The 19,017-nt window shown below is 43.4% G+C and overlaps 1 protein-coding gene across 2 annotated transcripts in view; it reads left to right on the top strand.

The window, feature by feature from the left end:
* Positions 1-19,017, top strand: part of LOC139371465 (plasma membrane calcium-transporting ATPase 2-like) — a 186,607-nt gene that overhangs the window by 28,794 nt on the left and 138,796 nt on the right. For both annotated transcript variants that reach the window (XM_071111899.1, XM_071111901.1), the window contains one exon: positions 10,980-11,174. In XM_071111899.1, coding sequence (XP_070968000.1) covers positions 10,980-11,174 — 195 coding nt within the window. The remainder of the gene's footprint in view (positions 1-10,979; positions 11,175-19,017) is intronic.

Below are 19,017 nucleotides of genomic sequence, written 5' to 3'. Positions count from 1 at the left end.
CTGTAGATGGTGGACAATCTATTCCTAGTATTTACTGAATGTCTGGCTCTTACCAACTCAATACCGTTGTGAGTAGATTTAGTCCGTTTTAAATGGTCTACATTGTGAAATAAAATTAGCATGTTTTTTTCAATTACCTTGTTGATTGATGACCAACCAAGAACACTTCGCACGACTGCAACAGAAGAACCATATCTCCATCTTAAAACAATCCTTGCTGCTTTGTTCTGTGCATTCTGCAGCCTCCTAACTTCACTAGAGGATGCATTTCCCCCAGACCACAGAACAGTAGTTCACCTGACTCTCAATTAATGCTTGTGTTATTTGCTGAAGAATCTTTCCCGGTAAATATTTAAGCTATCCGTCTGATCATGCATGCTGTTTTAATATTTTTTTCCATAGATGAGTTATTTGAGACGACCATGATAAGCAGTTGTCTAGCTGCACTCCCAGTAGTTTGGTTTCTGCCACTTCCTACTCCCCCCCATTGCATCCCATGTTGTGTTGGCCTTTTCCTGGTGGAACAGACCAACACAACGTTGGTTTTCTTAGCGTTCAAAACGACTTTGTTCTGGCAAACCCACTCCCTGATATTTCCCAGATCTACATGTAAAAGCTTGCTGTTCCTTTTGAACCGATTGTATAAATTGTAGAGTATCAACTGCAAATATAGTAGCATGAGCCTCGTATAAGGCATAAGGAAGGTTGTTGGTATACAGAACCAGTCAAATGTTTGGACACAAAGACTCATTCAAGGGTTTTTCTTTATTTTACTGTATTCTACATGTAGAATAAGAGTGAAGACATCAAAACTATGAAATAACACATTATGGAATCAAGTAGTATCCAAAAAAGGGTGGCTACTTCAAAGTAGGCAAGAACTTTGAAAGTTTCTTCAAGTGCAGTCGCAAAAACCATCGAGCGTTATGATGAAACAGGAAAGGAAGACCCAGAGTTCCCTCTGCTATGATGAAACTGGCTCTCATGAGGACCGCCACAGGAAAGGAAGACCCAGAGTTCCCTCTGCTGCAGAGGATAAGATCATTAGAGTTACCTGGCTCTCATGAGGACCGCCACAGGAAAGGAAGACCCAGAGTTCCCTCTGCTGCAGAGGATAAGATCATTAGAGTTACCTGGCTCTCATGAGGACCGCCACAGGAAAGGAAGACCCAGAGTTCCCTCTGCTGCAGAGGATAAGATCATTAGAGTTACCTGTCTCTCATGAGGACCGCCACAGGAAAGGAAGACCCAGAGTTCCCTCTGCTGCAGAGGATAAGTTCATTAGAGTTACCTGTCTCTCATGAGGACCGCCACAGGAAAGGAAGACCCAGAGTTCCCTCTGCTGCAGAGGATAAGTTCATTAGAGTTACCTGTCTCTTATGAGGACCGCCACAGGAAAGGAAGACCCAGAGTTCCCTCTGCTGCAGAGGATAAGTTCATTAGAGTTACCTGTCTCTTATGAGGACCGCCACAGGAAAGGAAGACCCAGAGTTCCCTCTGCTGCAGAGGATAAGTTCATTAGAGTTACCTGTCTCTTATGAGGACCGCCACAGGAAAGGAAGACCCAGAGTTCTCTCTGCTGCAGAGGATAAGATCATTAGAGTTACCTGTCTCTCATGAGGACCGCCACAGGAAAGGAAGACCCAGAGTTACCTCTGCTGCAGAGGATAAGATCATTAGAGTTACCTGTCTCTCATGAGGACCGCCACAGGAAAGGAAGACCCAGAGTTCCCTCTGCTGCAGAGGATAAGATCATTAGAGTTACCTGTCTCTTATGAGGACCGCCACAGGAAAGGAAGACCCAGAGTTCCCTCTGCTGCAGAGGATAAGTTCATTAGAGTTACCTGTCTCTCATGAGGACCGCCACAGGAAAGGAAGACCCAGAGTTCCCTCTGCTGCAGAGGATAAGTTCATTAGAGTTACCTGTCTCTTATGAGGACCGCCACAGGAAAGGAAGACCCAGAGTTCCCTCTGCTGCAGAGGATAAGTTCATTAGAGTTACCTGTCTCTTATGAGGACCGCCACAGGAAAGGAAGACCCAGAGTTCCCTCTGCTGCAGAGGATAAGATCATTAGAGTTACCTGTCTCTCATGAGGACCGCCACAGGAAAGGAAGACCCAGAGTTCCCTCTGCTGCAGAGGATAAGATCATTAGAGTTACCTGTCTCTTATGAGGACCGCCACAGGAAAGGAAGACCCAGAGTTCCCTCTGCTGCAGAGGATAAGTTCATTAGAGTTACCTGTCTCTCATGAGGACCGCCACAGGAAAGGAAGACCCAGAGTTCCCTCTGCTGCAGAGGATAAGTTCATTAGAGTTACCTGTCTCTTATGAGGACCGCCACAGGAAAGGAAGACCCAGAGTTCCCTCTGCTGCAGAGGATAAGTTCATTAGAGTTACCTGTCTCTTATGAGGACCGCCACAGGAAAGGAAGACCCAGAGTTCCCTCTGCTGCAGAGGATAAGTTCATTAGAGTTACCTGTCTCTTATGAGGACCGCCACAGGAAAGGAAGACCCAGAGTTCCCTCTGCTGCAGAGGATAAGATCATTAGAGTTACCTGTCTCTCATGAGGACCGCCACAGGAAAGGAAGACCCAGAGTTACCTCTGCTGCAGAGGATAAGATCATTAGAGTTACCTGTCTCTCATGAGGACCGCCACAGGAAAGGAAGACCCAGAGTTCCCTCTGCTGCAGAGGATAAGTTCATTAGAGATACCAGCCTCAGAAACTGCAGCCCAAATAAACGCTTCACAGAGTTCAAGTAACAAGACACATGATTGGTCAACTATTGGCAAGAGTAATGGGTTCTTTGCGGTCTTTCGGGATTGGACACAGTTTAACATGTGTGCCCCTGTTAGAGTGACCAATTAGATGTAGTTCAGTGGAGCTGTAATCTGGGGAGTCTTGTCTTACTCTATTAGATCACAACCTGTAGATTTACCATTGGATACTGACTTCAAGGTTTAAAACCTCTTCTGACATCCATTTCTAGACTAAAAGAGCAGGTGTTTTTACTCATAATATGATCATCAATCCATTGGACAATAGCTTGTTTGGAATAATGGGTGTTTACATTATCTCTCAGTAAATGAGTTTTGTTTTGTAAAAAAATATGATTGTTAATATCAGCTGGTTCTGTTGTTGTTCTCCTGTCAACCTCCACACTAGATGGGTATGATGAGATGGATGTACCAACCTCCACACTAGATGGGTATGATGAGATGGATGTACCAAGTTAGCCCTTCACTATATTCCAGACTTTTTTATTTATCTTTACAATCAATGAGCAATTCAATAAGACCTGATTTAAATCATCCTTTCGATAAATCCCAGGGTTCCTCAGCCAAATCATTCAGAGGGGGTGTTGTTTGGAACCTTGGTGTTCATGGTTACGTCATAATATTATGGTCTGTCCAGCCCACTGGCATTGACCAGGTCTTTGAGCAATGGTATATTACAGAAGATCAGATCCATGTCTGAATGGTGACCCAATGGTGTCTGAATGGTGACCCAATGGTATCTGAATGGTGACCCAATGGTGTCTGAATGGTGACCCAATGGTGTCTGAATGGTGACCCAATGGTGTCTGAATGGTGACCCAATGGTGTCTGAATGGTGACCCAATGGTGTCTGAATGGTGACCCAATGGTGTCTGAATGGTGACCCAATGGTGTCTGAATGGTGACCCAGTGGTGTCTGAATGGTGACCCAATGGTGTCTGAATGGTGACCCAATGGTGTCTGCATGGTGACCCAATGGTGTCTGAATGGTGACCCAATGGTGTCTGAATGGTAACCCAATGGTGTCTGAATGGTGACCCAACTTATTTGATGATCTAGGAGTGTCATTGACTATTTGTTTCAAAACCACAGCTCTCATCTTATCTCAATAATTTAACAGTGGTGGAAAAAGTACCCAATTGTCATACTTGAGTAAAAGTAAAGATACCTTAATAGAAAATGACTCAAGGAAAGTGAAAGTCACCCAGTAAAATACTACTTGAGAAAAGTCTAAAAGTATTTGGTTTGGTTTGGTTGATAATTGGACTTGTCAAAATGTTAATGAGTACTTTTGGGTGTCATGGAAAATGTATTGAGTAAAAATAAGTACATTATTTGTATAGTTGCCAAAAATATAAATAACAAAGTGAATTACATATACCCCCTCCAATAAACGACTTAAGTACTATTTAAAGTATTTTTACTAAAGTACTATTTAAAGTATTTTTACTAAAGTACTATTTAAAGTATTTTTACTAAAGTACTATTTAAAGTATTTTTACTTAAGTACTATTTAAAGTATTTTTACTAAAGTACTATTTAAAGTATTTTTACTAAAGTACTATTTAAAGTATTTTTACTAAAGTACTATTTAAAGTATTTTTACTAAAGTACTATTTAAAGTATTTTTACTAAAGTACTATTTAAAGTATTTTTACTAAAGTACTATTTAAAGTATTTTTACTAAAGTACTATTTAAAGTATTTTTACTAAAGTACTATTTAAAGTATTTTTACTAAAGTACTATTTAAAGTATTTTTACTAAAGTACTATTTAAAGTATTTTTACTAAAGTACTTTACACCACTGTAATTTAGTTATATTTGAATTATTCTGATATATAATCACTCAAGATACAGTAAATAGATCTCTGTTACTATCTGTGGTCAAACCCAATGCATAAGACACCTTAGAGCCAATATGGCTGCCTGGTGAATCAGATGTACTTGAGCCCATAGTGACATACATTAAGGTCATCCCGCCTCTTTAAACGTTATATGATTCTGAATGTACAACACTACACCACCACCATTCTCTATGTCCCTTCTAATTAGACTATATCAACGCATGTTCATTTTGCCCATCATTAATGGATTCATACAAAATGCGTTTCGGGTTAAAGCTAAAATATGAATAATGTTATTTATGTTGACCAAGTTAATAACCTCATGTATTTTGTTAGGAAGGCTACATCCCATTAACCTGAGCTATATGCAACCCACTCCTTGTCAAGAGGAGATCAATAGAGCACGTATTGGTTAGAGTTGAAGTGTGTGTATTGGTTATAGTTGGTGTGTATTGGTTAGAGTTGAAGTGTGTGTATTGGTTAGAGTTGGTGTGTATTGGTTAGAGTTGGTGTGTATTGGTTAGAGTTGGTGTGTATTGGTTAGAGTTGGTGTGTATTGGTTAGAGTTGGTGTGTATTGGTTAGAGTTGAAGTGTGTGTATTGGTTATAGTTGGTGTGTATTGGTTAGAGTTGGTGTGTATTGGTTAGAGTTGGTGTGTATTGGTTAGAGTTGGTGTGTATTGGTTAGAGTTGGTGTGTATTGGTTAGAGTTGGTGTGTATTGGTTAGAGTTGGAGTGTGTGTATTGGTTAGAGTTGAAGTGTGTGTATTGGTTAGAGTTGGTGTGTATTGGTTAGAGTTGAAGTGTGTATTGGTTAGAGTTGAAGTGTGTGTATTGGTTAGAGCTGAAGTGTGTGTATTGGTTAGAGCTGAAGTGTGTGTATTGGTTAGAGTTGTAGTGTGTGTATTGGTTAGAGCTGAAGTGTGTGTATTGGTTATAGTTGTAGTGTGTGTATTGGTTAGAGCTGAAGTGTGTGTATTGGTTAGAGCTGAAGTGTGTGTATTGGTTAGAGTTGGTGTGTATTGGTTAGAGTTGGTGTGTGTGTATTGGTTAGAGTTGAAGTGTGTGTATTGGTTATAGTTGTAGTGTGTGTATTGGTTAGAGCTGAAGTGTGTGTATTGGTTAGAGTTGGTATGTATTGGTTAGAGTTGGTGTGTGTGTATTGGTTAGAGTTGAAGTGTGTGTATTGGTTATAGTGGCAGTTATGATAGTATAATCTGTTGTGCTCATGTAGTCATTCTATTTTATGACCCATTGGGCAGTATTAATCACTACAGTCTAATGTCTCTCATAATAACACTGTTAGTTAATCACTACAGTCTGATGTCTCTCATAATAACACCGTTAGTTAATCACTACAGTCTGATGTCTCTCATAATAACACTGTTAGTTAATCACTACAGTCTGATGTCTCTCATAATAACACTGCCAAATAGACAGAGAAGGAAAGGGAGACTAAGGGGGAGAGAGGAAAATATGGAGATAGAGGCAGACCAGGAAGTTAATTATTCAAAGAATTTAATACAAACGTTTAATTATTAAACCCAGAGGAAAACAAGAACAACTCATTACCAATTAAATTGGTGTCATTAAGCAGTAACACATTATTACTAATACTACTATTGCTATTATTATTATTACTACTATTATAATAATAATTCTTATTATGTTATTGGTACTCCAAATAGTAGTGGTATGTTAGTAGGTGTGATGGTAACAGTAGTAGTTTAATGATGGGGTGATGGTGGTGGTAGCAGTAGTAGTAGTAGTAGTAATGTTGATGGTGGTTGTAGTACTGATGTAGGTGTGAAGTTGACAGTTAGTTATAGTTATAGTAGGTAGAGATATTACAGGTATAATTGATACTAGTGGTAATGGTGGTAGAGATATTATAGGTATAAATACTACTAGTGGTAATGGTGGTAGAGATATTACAGGTATAAATACTACTAGTGGTAATGGTAGTAGGTAGAGATATTAGAGGTAGTAATACTACTAGTGGTAATGGTAGAGATATTAGATGTATAAATACTACTAGTGGTAATGGTGGTAGAGATATTAGAGGTAGTAATACTACTAGTGGTAATGGTGGAAGTAGAGATATTAGTGGTAATGGTGGTAGTAGAGATATTAGAGGTAATAATACTACTAGTGCTAATGGTGGTAGAGCTATTAGAGGTAGTAATACTACTAGTGGTAATGGTAGTAGTAGAGATATTAGAGGTAGTAATACTACTAGTGGTAATGGTGGTAGAGATATTAGAGGTAGTAATACTACTAGTGGTAATGGTGGAAGTAGAGATATTAGTGGTAATGGTGGTAGTAGAGATATTAGAGGTAATAATACTACTAGTGCTAATGGTGGTAGAGCTATTAGAGGTAGTAATACTACTAGTGGTAATGGTAGTAGTAGAGATATTAGAGGTAGTAATACTACTAGTGGTAATGGTGGTAGAGATATTAGAGGTAGTAATACTACTAGTGGTAATGGTGGAAGTAGAGATATTAGTGGTAATGGTGGTAGTAGAGATATTAGAGGTAATAATACTACTAGTGCTAATGGTGGTAGAGATATTAGAGGTAGTAATACTACTAGTGGTAATGGTAGTAGTAGAGATATTAGAGGTAGTAATACTACTAGTGGTAATGGTAGTAGAGATATTAGAGGAAGTAATACTACTAGTGGTAATGGTGGAAGTAGAGATATTAGTGGTAATGGTGGTAGTAGAGATATTAGAGGTAATAATACTACTAGTGCTAATGGTGGTAGAGATATTAGAGGTAGTAATACTACTAGTGGTAATGGTAGTAGTAGAGATATTAGAGGTAGTAATACTACTAGTGGTAATGGTAGTAGAGATATTAGAGGTAGTAATACTACTAGTGGTAATGGTAGTAGTAGAGATATTAGAGGTAGTAATACTACTAGTGGTAATGGTAGTAGAGATATTAGAGGAAGTAATACTACTAGTGGTAATGGTGGAAGTAGAGATATTAGTGGTAATGGTGGTAGTAGAGATATTAGAGGTAATAATACTACTAGTGGTAATGGTGGTAGAGATATTAGAGGAAGTAATACTACTAGTGGGAATGGTGGAAGTAGAGATATTAGAGGAATAAATACTACTAGTGGTAATGGTAGAAAAGAGTCGGCCCGAGGATTGAACCCTGTGGCACCCCCATAGAGACTGCCAGAGGACCGGACAACATGCTCTCAGATTTGACACACTGAACTCTGTCTGCAAAGTAGTTGGTGAACCAGGCAAGGCAGTCATTAGAAAAACCGAGGCTACTGAGTCTGCCGATAAGAATATGGTGATTGACAGAGTCGAAAGCCTTGGCCAGGTCGATGAAGACGGCTGCACAGTACTGTCTTTTATCGATGGCGGTTATGATATCGTTTAGTACCTTGACCGTGTCTGAGGTGCACCCGTGACCGGCTCGGAAACCAGATTGCACAGCGGTGAAGGTACGGTGGGATTCGAGATGGTCAGTGATCTATTTGTTGACTAGGCTTTCGAAGACCTTAGATAGGCAGGGCAGGATGGATATAGGTCTGTAACAGTTTGGGTCCAGGGTGTCTCCCCCTTTGAAGAGGGGGATGACTGCGGCAGCTTTCCAATCCCTGGGGATCTCAGACGATATGAAAGTGAGGTTGAACAGGCTGGTAATAGGGGTTGAGACAATGGCGGCTGATAGTTTCAGAAATAGAGGTTCCAGATTGTCAAGACCAGCTGATTTGTACGGGTCTAGGTTTTGCAGCTCTTTCAGAACATCTGCTATCTGGATTTGGGTAAAGGAGAAGCTAGGGAGGCTTGGGCGAGTAGCTGCGGGGTGGGGGGGCTGTTGCCGAGGTTGGAGTAGCCAGGAGGAAGGCATGGCCAGCCGTTGAGAAATGCTTGTTGAAGTTTTCGATTATCATGGATTTATTTGTGGTGACCGTGTTACCTAGCCTTAGTGCAGTGGGCAGCTGGGAGGAGGTGCTCTTGTTCTCCATGGACTTTACAGTGTCCCAGAACTTTTTGGAGTTAGAGCTACAGGATGCGAATTTCTGCTTGAAAAAGCTGGCCTTTGCTTTCCTGACTGACTGCGTGTATTGGTTCCTGACTTCCTTGAACAGTTGCATATCGCAGTTGCATATTGCATATTCGATGCTATTGCAGTCCGCCACAGAATGTTTTTGTGCTGGTCGAGGGCAGTCAGGTCTGGAGTGAACCAAGGGCTATATCTGTTCTTAGTTCTGCATTTTTTGAACGCAGCATGCTTATCTAAGATGGTGAGGAAGTTACTTTTAAAGAACGACCAGGCATCCTCAACTGACAGGATGAGGTCAATATCCTTCCAGGATACCTGGGCCAGGTTGATTAGAAAGGCCTGCTCGCAGAAGTGTTTAGGGAGCGTTTGACAGTGATGAGGGGTGGTCGTTTGACTGCGGACCCGTAGCGGATACAGGCAATGAGGCAGTGATCACTGAGATCCTGGTTGAAGACAGCGGAGGTGTATTTGGAGGGCCAGTTGGTCAGGATAACGTTTATGAGGGTGCCCTTGTTTACAGATTTAGGGTTGTACCTGGTGGGTTCCTTGATGATTTGTGTGAGATTGAGGGCATCTAGCTTAGATTGTAGGACTGCCGGGGTGTTAAGCATATCCCAGTTTAGGTCACCTAACAGAACAAACTCTGAAGCTAGATGGGGGGCGATCAATTCACAAATGGTGTCCAGGGCACAGCTGGGAGCTGAGGGAGGTCGGTAGCAGGCGGCAACAGTGAGAGACTTATTTCTGGAGAGAGTCATTTTAAAAATTAGTAGTTCGAACTGTTTGGGTATGGACCTGGAAAGTATGACATTACTTTGCAGTCTATCTCTCTTCATCACAGAAGTCAACAAATGAGGGGACATGCAGGGCCTGGGTTTACCTCCACATCACCCGCGGAACAAATGAGGAGTAGTATGAGGGTGCGGCTGAAGGCTATCAAAACTGGTCGCCTAGAGCGTTGGGGGCCAAGATTAAAAGGAGCAGATTTCTGGTCATGGTATATTTAGGGCATAATGCGCAGACAAGGGTATGGTGCTGTGCGGGTACAGGGGAGGTAAGCCCAGGCACTGGGTGATGATAAGAGAGATTGTATCTCTGGACATGCTGGTTGTAATGGGTGAGGTCACCGCATGTGTGGGAGGTGGGACAAAGGAGGTATCAGAGGTATGAAGAGTGGAACTAGGGGCTCCATTGTAAACTAAAACAATGCTAACTAACATGAACAACAGTATACAAGGCATATTGACATTTGAGAGAGACATACAGCGAGGCATAAAGTAATCGCAGGTGTTGATTGGGAGAGCTAGCTAAAACAACAGGTGAGACAACAACAGCTAATCAGCTAACACAACAACAGCAGGTAAAATGGCGATGACTAGGCAGAGAGGGTCGGATTAACTACACACAGAGCCTGAGTGCAGCTGGGGCCGACAGATAAAAAATAAATAAACAGAATGGAGTACCGGGATTAATGGACAGTCCAGCAGGCATCAGCTACAGTGGGGCAAAAAAGTATTTAGTCAGCCACCAATTGTGCAAGTTCTCCCACTTAAAAAGATGAGAGAGGCCTGTACGAAGGCACAGCGGATGGAGTATTCGTCGGCAGACCAGTCGTGGTGGTGCGGCTGGGCGCCGTGTCGACAGAGAATCCAAGCCAGATGGCGAAAGAGGTATTGTAGAATTTAGTTTGCTAGCCGGGAGATGCGCCTGGCTCACGGCTAACTGGTGCTAGCTTCGTGGCAGTGGCGTTAGCCACTATAGCCAATCGGTAGCAGCGGTGAACCGGTGCCAAGGTCCAGAGTTTACAGCAAGGATCCGGTATTGAGTATTGGGCTCTAGCCGTATATGAGTGTGGTTCGGGTGAACAGCTGAGTAGGACGGGAGGTGGACCTCTTCGGTATTGGATGCCACGGTGAGTGCAAGCTAGCTGTGAAGATCAGAAGTAGTGGTCCAGGGATTACGGCAGGAATCCGGCGTTGTTGTGGAGAGACAGTCCCTGTTCTAATGTTTCATAGGAAACAATGGCGGAAACATTATGTACAAAAAAAGTTCAGATCAGCGCAAATAATCACAGAAACCATCAGGATTGGTCAGGAGAGTAAAAGGTCAGCTATCCATTTCAGCGCCATTCAGCGAGAGAGAGAGAGAGAGAGAGAGAGAGAGAGAGTGTAAGAGAGGGAAGGAGGGACATAAAGTAGGACATTTGATGTTTGAACCTGAACAGGTTTAATCAGGTGGTCTTTCCCTCATTTCCTCTATTAAAACACCAAACTAAACGACCAATCAAGATTCTTTCTCACTGCCTTTTCTTTCTCCCAACAGGCTTAACAGGAGATGACCTAGATAAGAGGAAAGAAGTGTATGGGGAAAACCTAATACCTCCGAAGAAGCCAAAGACGTTCCTCCAGTTAGTATGGGAAGCCCTGCAGGACGTGACTCTGATCATCTTGGAGGTGGCTGCCCTGATCTCTCTGGGACTGTCCTTCTATCAGCCTCCGGGAGGGGACAGCGGAGAGTGTGAGTACTGAGGCGCGCACATACGTGGAGACATACGTACGCACACTCCTATTGTGTCAAATCTAAAGGTCATATTTGGTGAATTTCAACTAAGGACTTAACCTGGTTTTACCATGAAGGCCCAGACTTTAGTGTTTCAAATCAAATCAAGTTTTATTGGTCACATGATTAGCAGATGTTATTGGTCACATGATTAGCAGATGTTATTGGTCACATGATTAGCAGATGTTAATGGTCACATGGTTAGCAGATGTTATTGGTCACATGGTTAGCAGATGTTATTGGTCACATGGTTAGCAGATGTAATTGGTCACATGGTTAGCAGATGTAATTGGTCACATGGTTAGCAGATGTTAATGGTCACATGGTTAGCAGATGTTATTGGTGACATGGTTAGCAGATGTTATTGGTCACATGGTTAGCAGATGTTTTTGGTGACATGGTTGGCAGATGTTAATGGTCACATGGTTAGCAGGTGTTATTGGTCACATGGTTAGCAGATGTTAATGGTCACATGGTTAGCAGATGTAATTGGTCACATGGTTAGCAGATGTTAATGGTCACATGGTTAGCAGATGTTATTGGTGACATGGTTAGCAGATGTTATTGGTCACATGGTTAGCAGATGTTTTTGGTGACATGGTTGGCAGATGTTAATGGTCACATGGTTAGCAGGTGTTATTGGTCACATGGTTAGCAGATGTTAATGGTCACATGGTTAGCAGATGTTATTGGTCACATGGTTAGCAGATGTTATTGGTGACATGGTTAGCAGATGTAATTGGTCACATGGTTAGCAGATGTTAATGGTCACATGGTTAGCAGATGTTAATGGTGACATGGTTAGCAGATGTGATTGGTCACATGGTTAGCAGATGTTAATGGTGACATGGTTAGCAGATGTGATTGGTCACATGGTTAGCAGATGTTATTGGTCACATGGTTAGATGTTAATGGTCACATGGTTAGCAGATGTGATTGGTCACATGGTTAGCAGATGTTAATGGTCACATGGTTAGCAGATGTTATTGGTCACATGGTTAGCAGATGTGATTGCGAGTGTAGCGAAATGCTTGCGCTTCTGGAATCTAACAATTTCACAAAAACGACCTAATATACACACATCTAAGTAAAGGAATGGAATAAGAATATATACATTTAAAATATATGGATGAGCAATGACTGAGAGGAATAGGCCAGATGCAATAGATGCTATAAAATACATTATATACATATACGATGAGTAATGCAAGATATGTAAACATTATTAAAGTGACTCGTAATCCATTTATTAAAGTGGCCAATGATGTCAAGTCTTGTACATAGGCAGCAGCCTCACTGTGCTAGTGATGGCTGTTTAACAGTTCTGATGGCCTTGAGATAGAAGTCATGTTTCAGTCTCACGGTCCCAGCTGGCTGTATGGATGGGGACAGTATGTCCAGAGAGAGCCGTGACATGAAACAGAGTATGTTACAGTCCCTGATGTCTATCTGGAAGGAGATCCTCGCCCTGAGCTTATCTACTTCATTGTCCAGCGACTGAATAGAGACTGAATATTAGCGAGTAATATACTTGGAAGCGGTGGATGGTGTGCACGCCTCCTGCTTCGGACTAAAAGTCCACTCCGAATACCTCTTTTCCGCCGGCAGGGTATTGGAGCAGCCTCTGGGATGAGTTCAATCGCCTTAAACGATATGAACAATGGATACAATTCAGGAAAGTCGTATTCCTGGTCAAAATGTTGGTGAGTTACCGCCTTCCTGATATCAAAAAATGATTTTCCTGCTGTATGTAATAATGCAAAGAACCTTCCGGGCTAATAACAGTAAAAAAATACTGCAAAGTTGCGTAGGAGCCTGAAGCATGTACATCGGCAACATCTTATGAAGAGGAGTCATCTGCTTTTCCCAGCATTTTCTGAGCCAAAACTGACGCACCTTCAACAACACATAACACCTCATATAATTCTGTCCAAAAAAACAAAAGAACATTTATCTTACCAAGTGGCATATAGGCTATTTATGTGAATTTGACTTAATCCTGCCTAATTGGCGGGCCGGAGCTGGTCGCAATGTTTATGTAGGCTCTAGTGTTATATTTTGGGAACCGTGTTTCCATAACCAGGGATGACACTGAGGACTTGTGAAGAGCAGAATCAACAACCTCTGCATCATCAAGACTGTTGCTTTGTGAGAAGGTGTTAACTGTGTTAGGTGTTAGCCCATGTTCACAGTTAGCCATTGTTATATAAATGCATGAAAAATACATGTGAGCAGGTCCACTGAGGCCACGGCACAGTGAGACTCCAGAGCCAGGCTTTGGAGGTGGAAACAGAACTAAATCACTATCATCATGAAGTGCTTTCAGAGATTAGTCAAGGATTATAGCACCTCCACCTCCCCATGTCATCCTAGACCCACTTCCATTTGCTTTTTTAACATTTTATTTAACCTTTATTTAACTAGGCAAGTCAGTTAAGAACAAATTCTTATTTTCAATGACAGCCTAGGAACAGTGGGTTAACTGCCTGTTCAGGGGCAGAACGACAGATTTGCACCTTGTCAGCTCGGGAGTTTGAACTTGCAACCTTCCGGTTACTAGTCCAACGCTCTAACCACTAGGCTACCCTGCCGCCCCAATACCGCCCCAATAGATCCACAGACGATGCAATTGCCATCACACGGCACTCTGCCTTATCCCACCTGGACAAAAGGAAGACCTATGCTAGAATGCTGTTCATTGACTTCAGCACAGCATTCAACACCGTAGTTCCCTCTAAGCTCATCATTAAGCTTGAGGCCCTGGATCTCAACCCCGCCCTGTGCAAATGGGTCCTGTACTTCCCGACGAGCCACCCCTAGGTGGTTAAGGTAGGAAACAACATCTCCACTTCACAGATCCCTTTAATAATGGAACACAGGTCCCTTTAATAATGGAACACAGATCCCTTTAATCATGGAACACAGATCCCTTTAATAATGGAACACAGATCCCTTTAATCATGGAACACAGATCCCTTTAATAATGGAACACAGATCCCTTTAATAATGGAACACAGATCCCTTTAAGAATGGAACACAGATCCCTTTAATAATGGAACACAGATCCCTTTAATAATGGAACACAGATCCCTTTAATAATGGAACACAGATCCCTTTAAGAATGGAACACAGATCCCTTTAATAATGTTTTACTCATTTCATATGTATATACTGCATTCTAGTCAAGTCCATCTTATTTAACTATTGCTCTACTATTCTATTCTATCCTATGTATTCTACAGATATACAGTCGTGGCCAAAAGTTGAGATTTATACAAATATACAAATATTATTTTCACAAAGTCTGCTGCCTCAGTTTAAATGAAGGCAATTTGCATATCCTCCAGAATGTTATGAAAAGTGATCAGAGGAGTTGCAATAAATTGCAAAGTCCCTATTTTTCATGCAAATGAACTGAATCCCCCAAAAAACATTTGCACTGCATTTCTGCAGAAGGCTTCAGGTCGTCCAAGAAAGTCCAGCAAGCGCCAGGACCGTCTCCTAAAGTTGATTCATTGCGGGAACAGGGCACCAACCAGTACAGAGCTTGCTCAGGAATGTCAGCAGGCAGGTATGAGTGCATCTGCACGCACAGTGAGACAAAGACTTTTGGAGGATGGCCTGGTGTCAAGAAGGGCAGCAAAGAAGCCACTTCTCTACAGGAAAAATATCAGGGACAGACTGATATTCTGCAAAAGGTACAGGGATTGGACTGCTGAGGACTGGGGTAAAGTCATTTTCTCTGATGAATCCCCTTTCTGATTGTTTGGAGCATTCGGAAAAAAGCTTGTCCGGAGAAGACAAGGTGAGCGCTACCATCAGTCTTGTGTCATGCCAACAGTAAAGCATCCTGAGACCATTAAAATGTTGGGTTGCTTCTCAGCCAAGGGAGTGGGCTCACTCACTATTTTGCCTAAGAACACCCCATGAATAATGAATGGTACCAACACATCCTCCGAGAGCAACTTCTCCCAACCATCCAGGAACAGTTTGGTGACGAACAACACATTGATATTTTGTGTCCATGGCCAGGAAACTTCCCAGACCTTAATCCCATTGAGAACTTGCGGTCAATCCTCAAGAGGCGGGTGGACAAACAAAAACACACAAAGCTTTTGACACGTATGAAATGCTTGTAATTACACTTCAGTATCCATAGTAACATCTGACAAAAATATCTAAAGACACTGAAGCAGCAAACTTTGTGAAAATTCATATTTGTGTCATTCTCAAAACTTTTGGCCACGACTGTACTACATATTAAATCCACATACTGTCCATAATGACAATACATCCCATCACATACAGTACCAGTCAACAGTTTGGACACACCTACTCATTCAAGGGTTTTTCTTTAATTTTACTATTTTCTCTACATGTAGAATAATAGTGAAGACATCAACACTATGAAATAACACATATGGAATCATGTAGCAACCAACAAAGTTTTAAATAAAATCTAAATATATTTTATATTTGAGATTCTTCAAATAGCCACCCTTTGCCTTGATGACAGCTTTGCACCCTCTTGGCATTCTCTCAACCAGCTACACCTGGATAGTGTACTATCACTCTGCGCTACAACTCATCCCAAAACATCTCAGTTGGGTTGAGGTCAGGTGATTGTGGAGGCCAGGTCATGTGATCCTATTAGAACAGTTATATGGGACCACCTGGATGGGGCTGTAGAATAGGCCTGCTGGCCAACATTGTACACTATTCATTTTGCCGGGATAGGAGCTGGGTAACACTAGTTTTTTTTTTTTGTCACCTAAGGAGGCAGAACGGCCAGGACATGGCCTTCTGGTGAAAACACTGGCGCTGTAATGGAAAAACACTAATTGTGTACGAGCTCATCGCTACCATGTTGTCATACTAGCTAAACATGATCCCTTAAGTCTTGTTAACAGGAGTGACTGTGCATTGTGAACTTTTTGGAATGAGAGGTGAGATCCGGGGGAGATCCAGGGGTGAGAGAGAATGGTTTCTGATGGTGAGGGAGGTGAGATCTGGGGGGGGGAGAATAGTTTCTGAGGGGGAGGCGGTGGGAGATCTAAGGGGAGGAGAATGGTTTCTCTGAGGGGGAGGTGGTGGGAGATCTAAGGGGAGGAGAATGGTTTCTGAGGGGGAGGCGGTGGGAGATCTAAGGGGAGGAGAATAGTTTCTCTGAGGGGGAGGCCGGTGGGAGATCTAAGGGGAGGAGAATGGTTTCTGAGGGGGAGGCGGTGGGAGATCTAAGGGGAGGAGAATGGTTTCTGAGGGGGAGGCGGTGGGAGATCTAAGGGGAGGAGAATGGTTTCTGAGGGGGAGGCGGTGGGAGATCTAAGGGGAGGAGAATGGTTTCTCTGAGGGGGAGGTGGTGGGAGATCTAAGAGGAGGAGAATGGTTTCTGAGGGGGAGGCGGTGGGAGATCTAAGAGGAGGAGAATAGTTTCTGAGGGGGAGGCGGTGGGAGATCTAAGGGGAGGAGAATAGTTTCTGAGGGGGAGGCGGTGGGAGATCTAAGGGGAGGAGAATAGTTTCTCTGAGGGGGAGGCGGTGGGAGATCTAAGGGGAGGAGAATGGTTTCTGAGGGGGAGGCGGTGGGAGATCTAAGGGGAGGAGAATAGTTTCTGAGGGGGAGGTGGTGGGAGATCTAAGGGGAGGAGAATGGTTTCTGAGGGGGAGGTGGTGGGAGATCTAAGGGGAGGAGAATGGTTTCTGAGGGGGAGGCGGTGGGAGATCTAAGGGGAGGAGAATAGTTTCTGAGGGGGAGGCGGTGGGATATCTGAGGGGGGGGATTAGTTTATGAGGGGTGTAATGAAGTGTTCACCAGAGACATAACCTTTAGGTGATGGCGATACCGTACATCAGCCCTCTATCTGAGCTGGAAAATGTTCAATGAAGGCACACAGGCTGGCTCACAAATGGCTGTGTAGTGACCATGGGCCTTATGGAACAGGTGCCGTTTGGGATGCATTCACAGCCAATAAGCCAGCAGTGTTTGGAGGGGCTACAGAAGCTGCAGAGTAAGTGTTATATAGCTCCATGAAGGCCCTGTAACAGGGTGCTGTAGTGTTACATAGCTCGGTGAAGGCCCTGTAACAGGGTGCTGTAGTGTTACATAGCTCGGTGAAGGCCCTGTTACAGGGTGCTGTAGTGTTACATAGCTCGGTGAAGGCCCTGTAACAGGGTGCTGTAGTGTTACATAGCTCGGTGAAGGCCCTGTAACAGGGTGCTGTAGTGTTACATAGCTCGGTGAAGGCCCTGTTACAGGGTGCTACAGTGTTACATAGCTCCGTGAAGGCCCTGTTACAGGGTGCTATAGTGTTACATAGCTCCATGAAGGCCCTGTTACAGGGTGCTACAGTGTTACATAGCTCCGTGAAGGCCCTGTAACAGGGTGCTGTAGTGTTACATAGCTCGGTGAAGGCCCTGTTACAGGGTGCTACAGTGTTACATAGCTCCGTGAAGGCCCTGTTACAGGGTGCTATAGTGTTACATAGCTCCGTGAAGGCCCTGTTACAGGGTGCTGTAGTGTTACATAGCTCCGTGAAGGCCCTGTTACAGTGTTACATAGCTCCGTGAAGGCCCTGTTACAGGATGCTATAGTGTTACATAGCTCCATGAAGGCCCTGTTACAGGGTGCTACAGTGTTACATAGCTCTGTGAAGGCCCTGTTACAGGGTGCTACAGTGTTACATAGCTCCGTGAAGGCCCTGTTACAGGATGCTATAGTGTTACATAGCTCCGTGAAGGCCCTGTTACAGGGTGCTACAGTGTTTCATAGCTCCATGAAGGCCCTGGTACAGGGTGCTACAGTGTTACATAGCTCCATGAAGGCCCTGTTACAGGGTGCTACAGTGTTACATAGCTTCATGAAGGCCCTGTTACAGGGTGCTACAGTGTTACATAGCTCCATGAAGGCCCTGTTACAGTGTTACATAGCTCCGTGAAGGCCCTGTTACAGGGTGCTGTAGTGTTACATAGCTCCATGAAGGCCCTGTTACAGTGTTACATAGCTCCATGAAGGCCCTGTTACAGGGTGCTACAGTGTTACATAGCTCCGTGAAGGCCCTGTTACAGGGTGCTACAGTGTTACATAGCTCCGTGAAGGCCCTGTTACAGGATGCTATAGTGTTACATAGCTCCGTGAAGGCCCTGTTACAGGGTGCTACAGTGTTACATAGCTCCATGAAGGCCCTGTTACAGGGTGCTACAGTGTTACATAGCTCCATGAAGGCCCTGTTACAGGGTGCTATAGTGTTACATAGCTCCATGAAGGCCCTGTTACAGGGTGCTACAGTGTTACATAGCTCCGTGAAGGCCCTGTTACAGGGTGCTATAGTGTTACATAGCTCGGTGAAGGCCCTGTTACAGGGTGCTGTAGTGTTACATAGCTCCGTGAAGGCCCTGCTACAGTGTTACATAGCTCCGTGAAGGCCCTGTTACAGGATGCTATAGTGTTACATAGCTCCGTGAAGGCCCTGTTACAGGGTGCTACAGTGTTACATAGCTCCATGAAGGCCCTGTTACAGGGTGCTACAGTGTTACATAGCTCCATGAAGGCCCTGTTACAGGGTGCTACAGTGTTACATAGCTCCATGAAGGCCCTGTTACAGGGTGCTACAGTGTTACATAGCTTCATGAAGGCCCTGTTACAGGGTGCTACAGTGTTACATAGCTTCATGAAGGCCCTGTTACAGTGTTACATAGCTCCATGAAGGCCCTGTTACAGGGTGCTACAGTGTTACATAGCTCCATGAAGGCCCTGTAACAGGGTGCTGTAGTGTTACATAGCTCTATGAAGGCCCTGTTACAGT

Source organism: Oncorhynchus clarkii, chromosome 17, assembly GCF_045791955.1.
Source record: "Oncorhynchus clarkii lewisi isolate Uvic-CL-2024 chromosome 17, UVic_Ocla_1.0, whole genome shotgun sequence".
Taxonomy (NCBI): Eukaryota; Metazoa; Chordata; class Actinopteri; order Salmoniformes; family Salmonidae; genus Oncorhynchus; species Oncorhynchus clarkii.
Note: the sequence above shows the minus strand (reverse complement) of the source record. Positions and strands in the feature narration are given on the sequence as shown.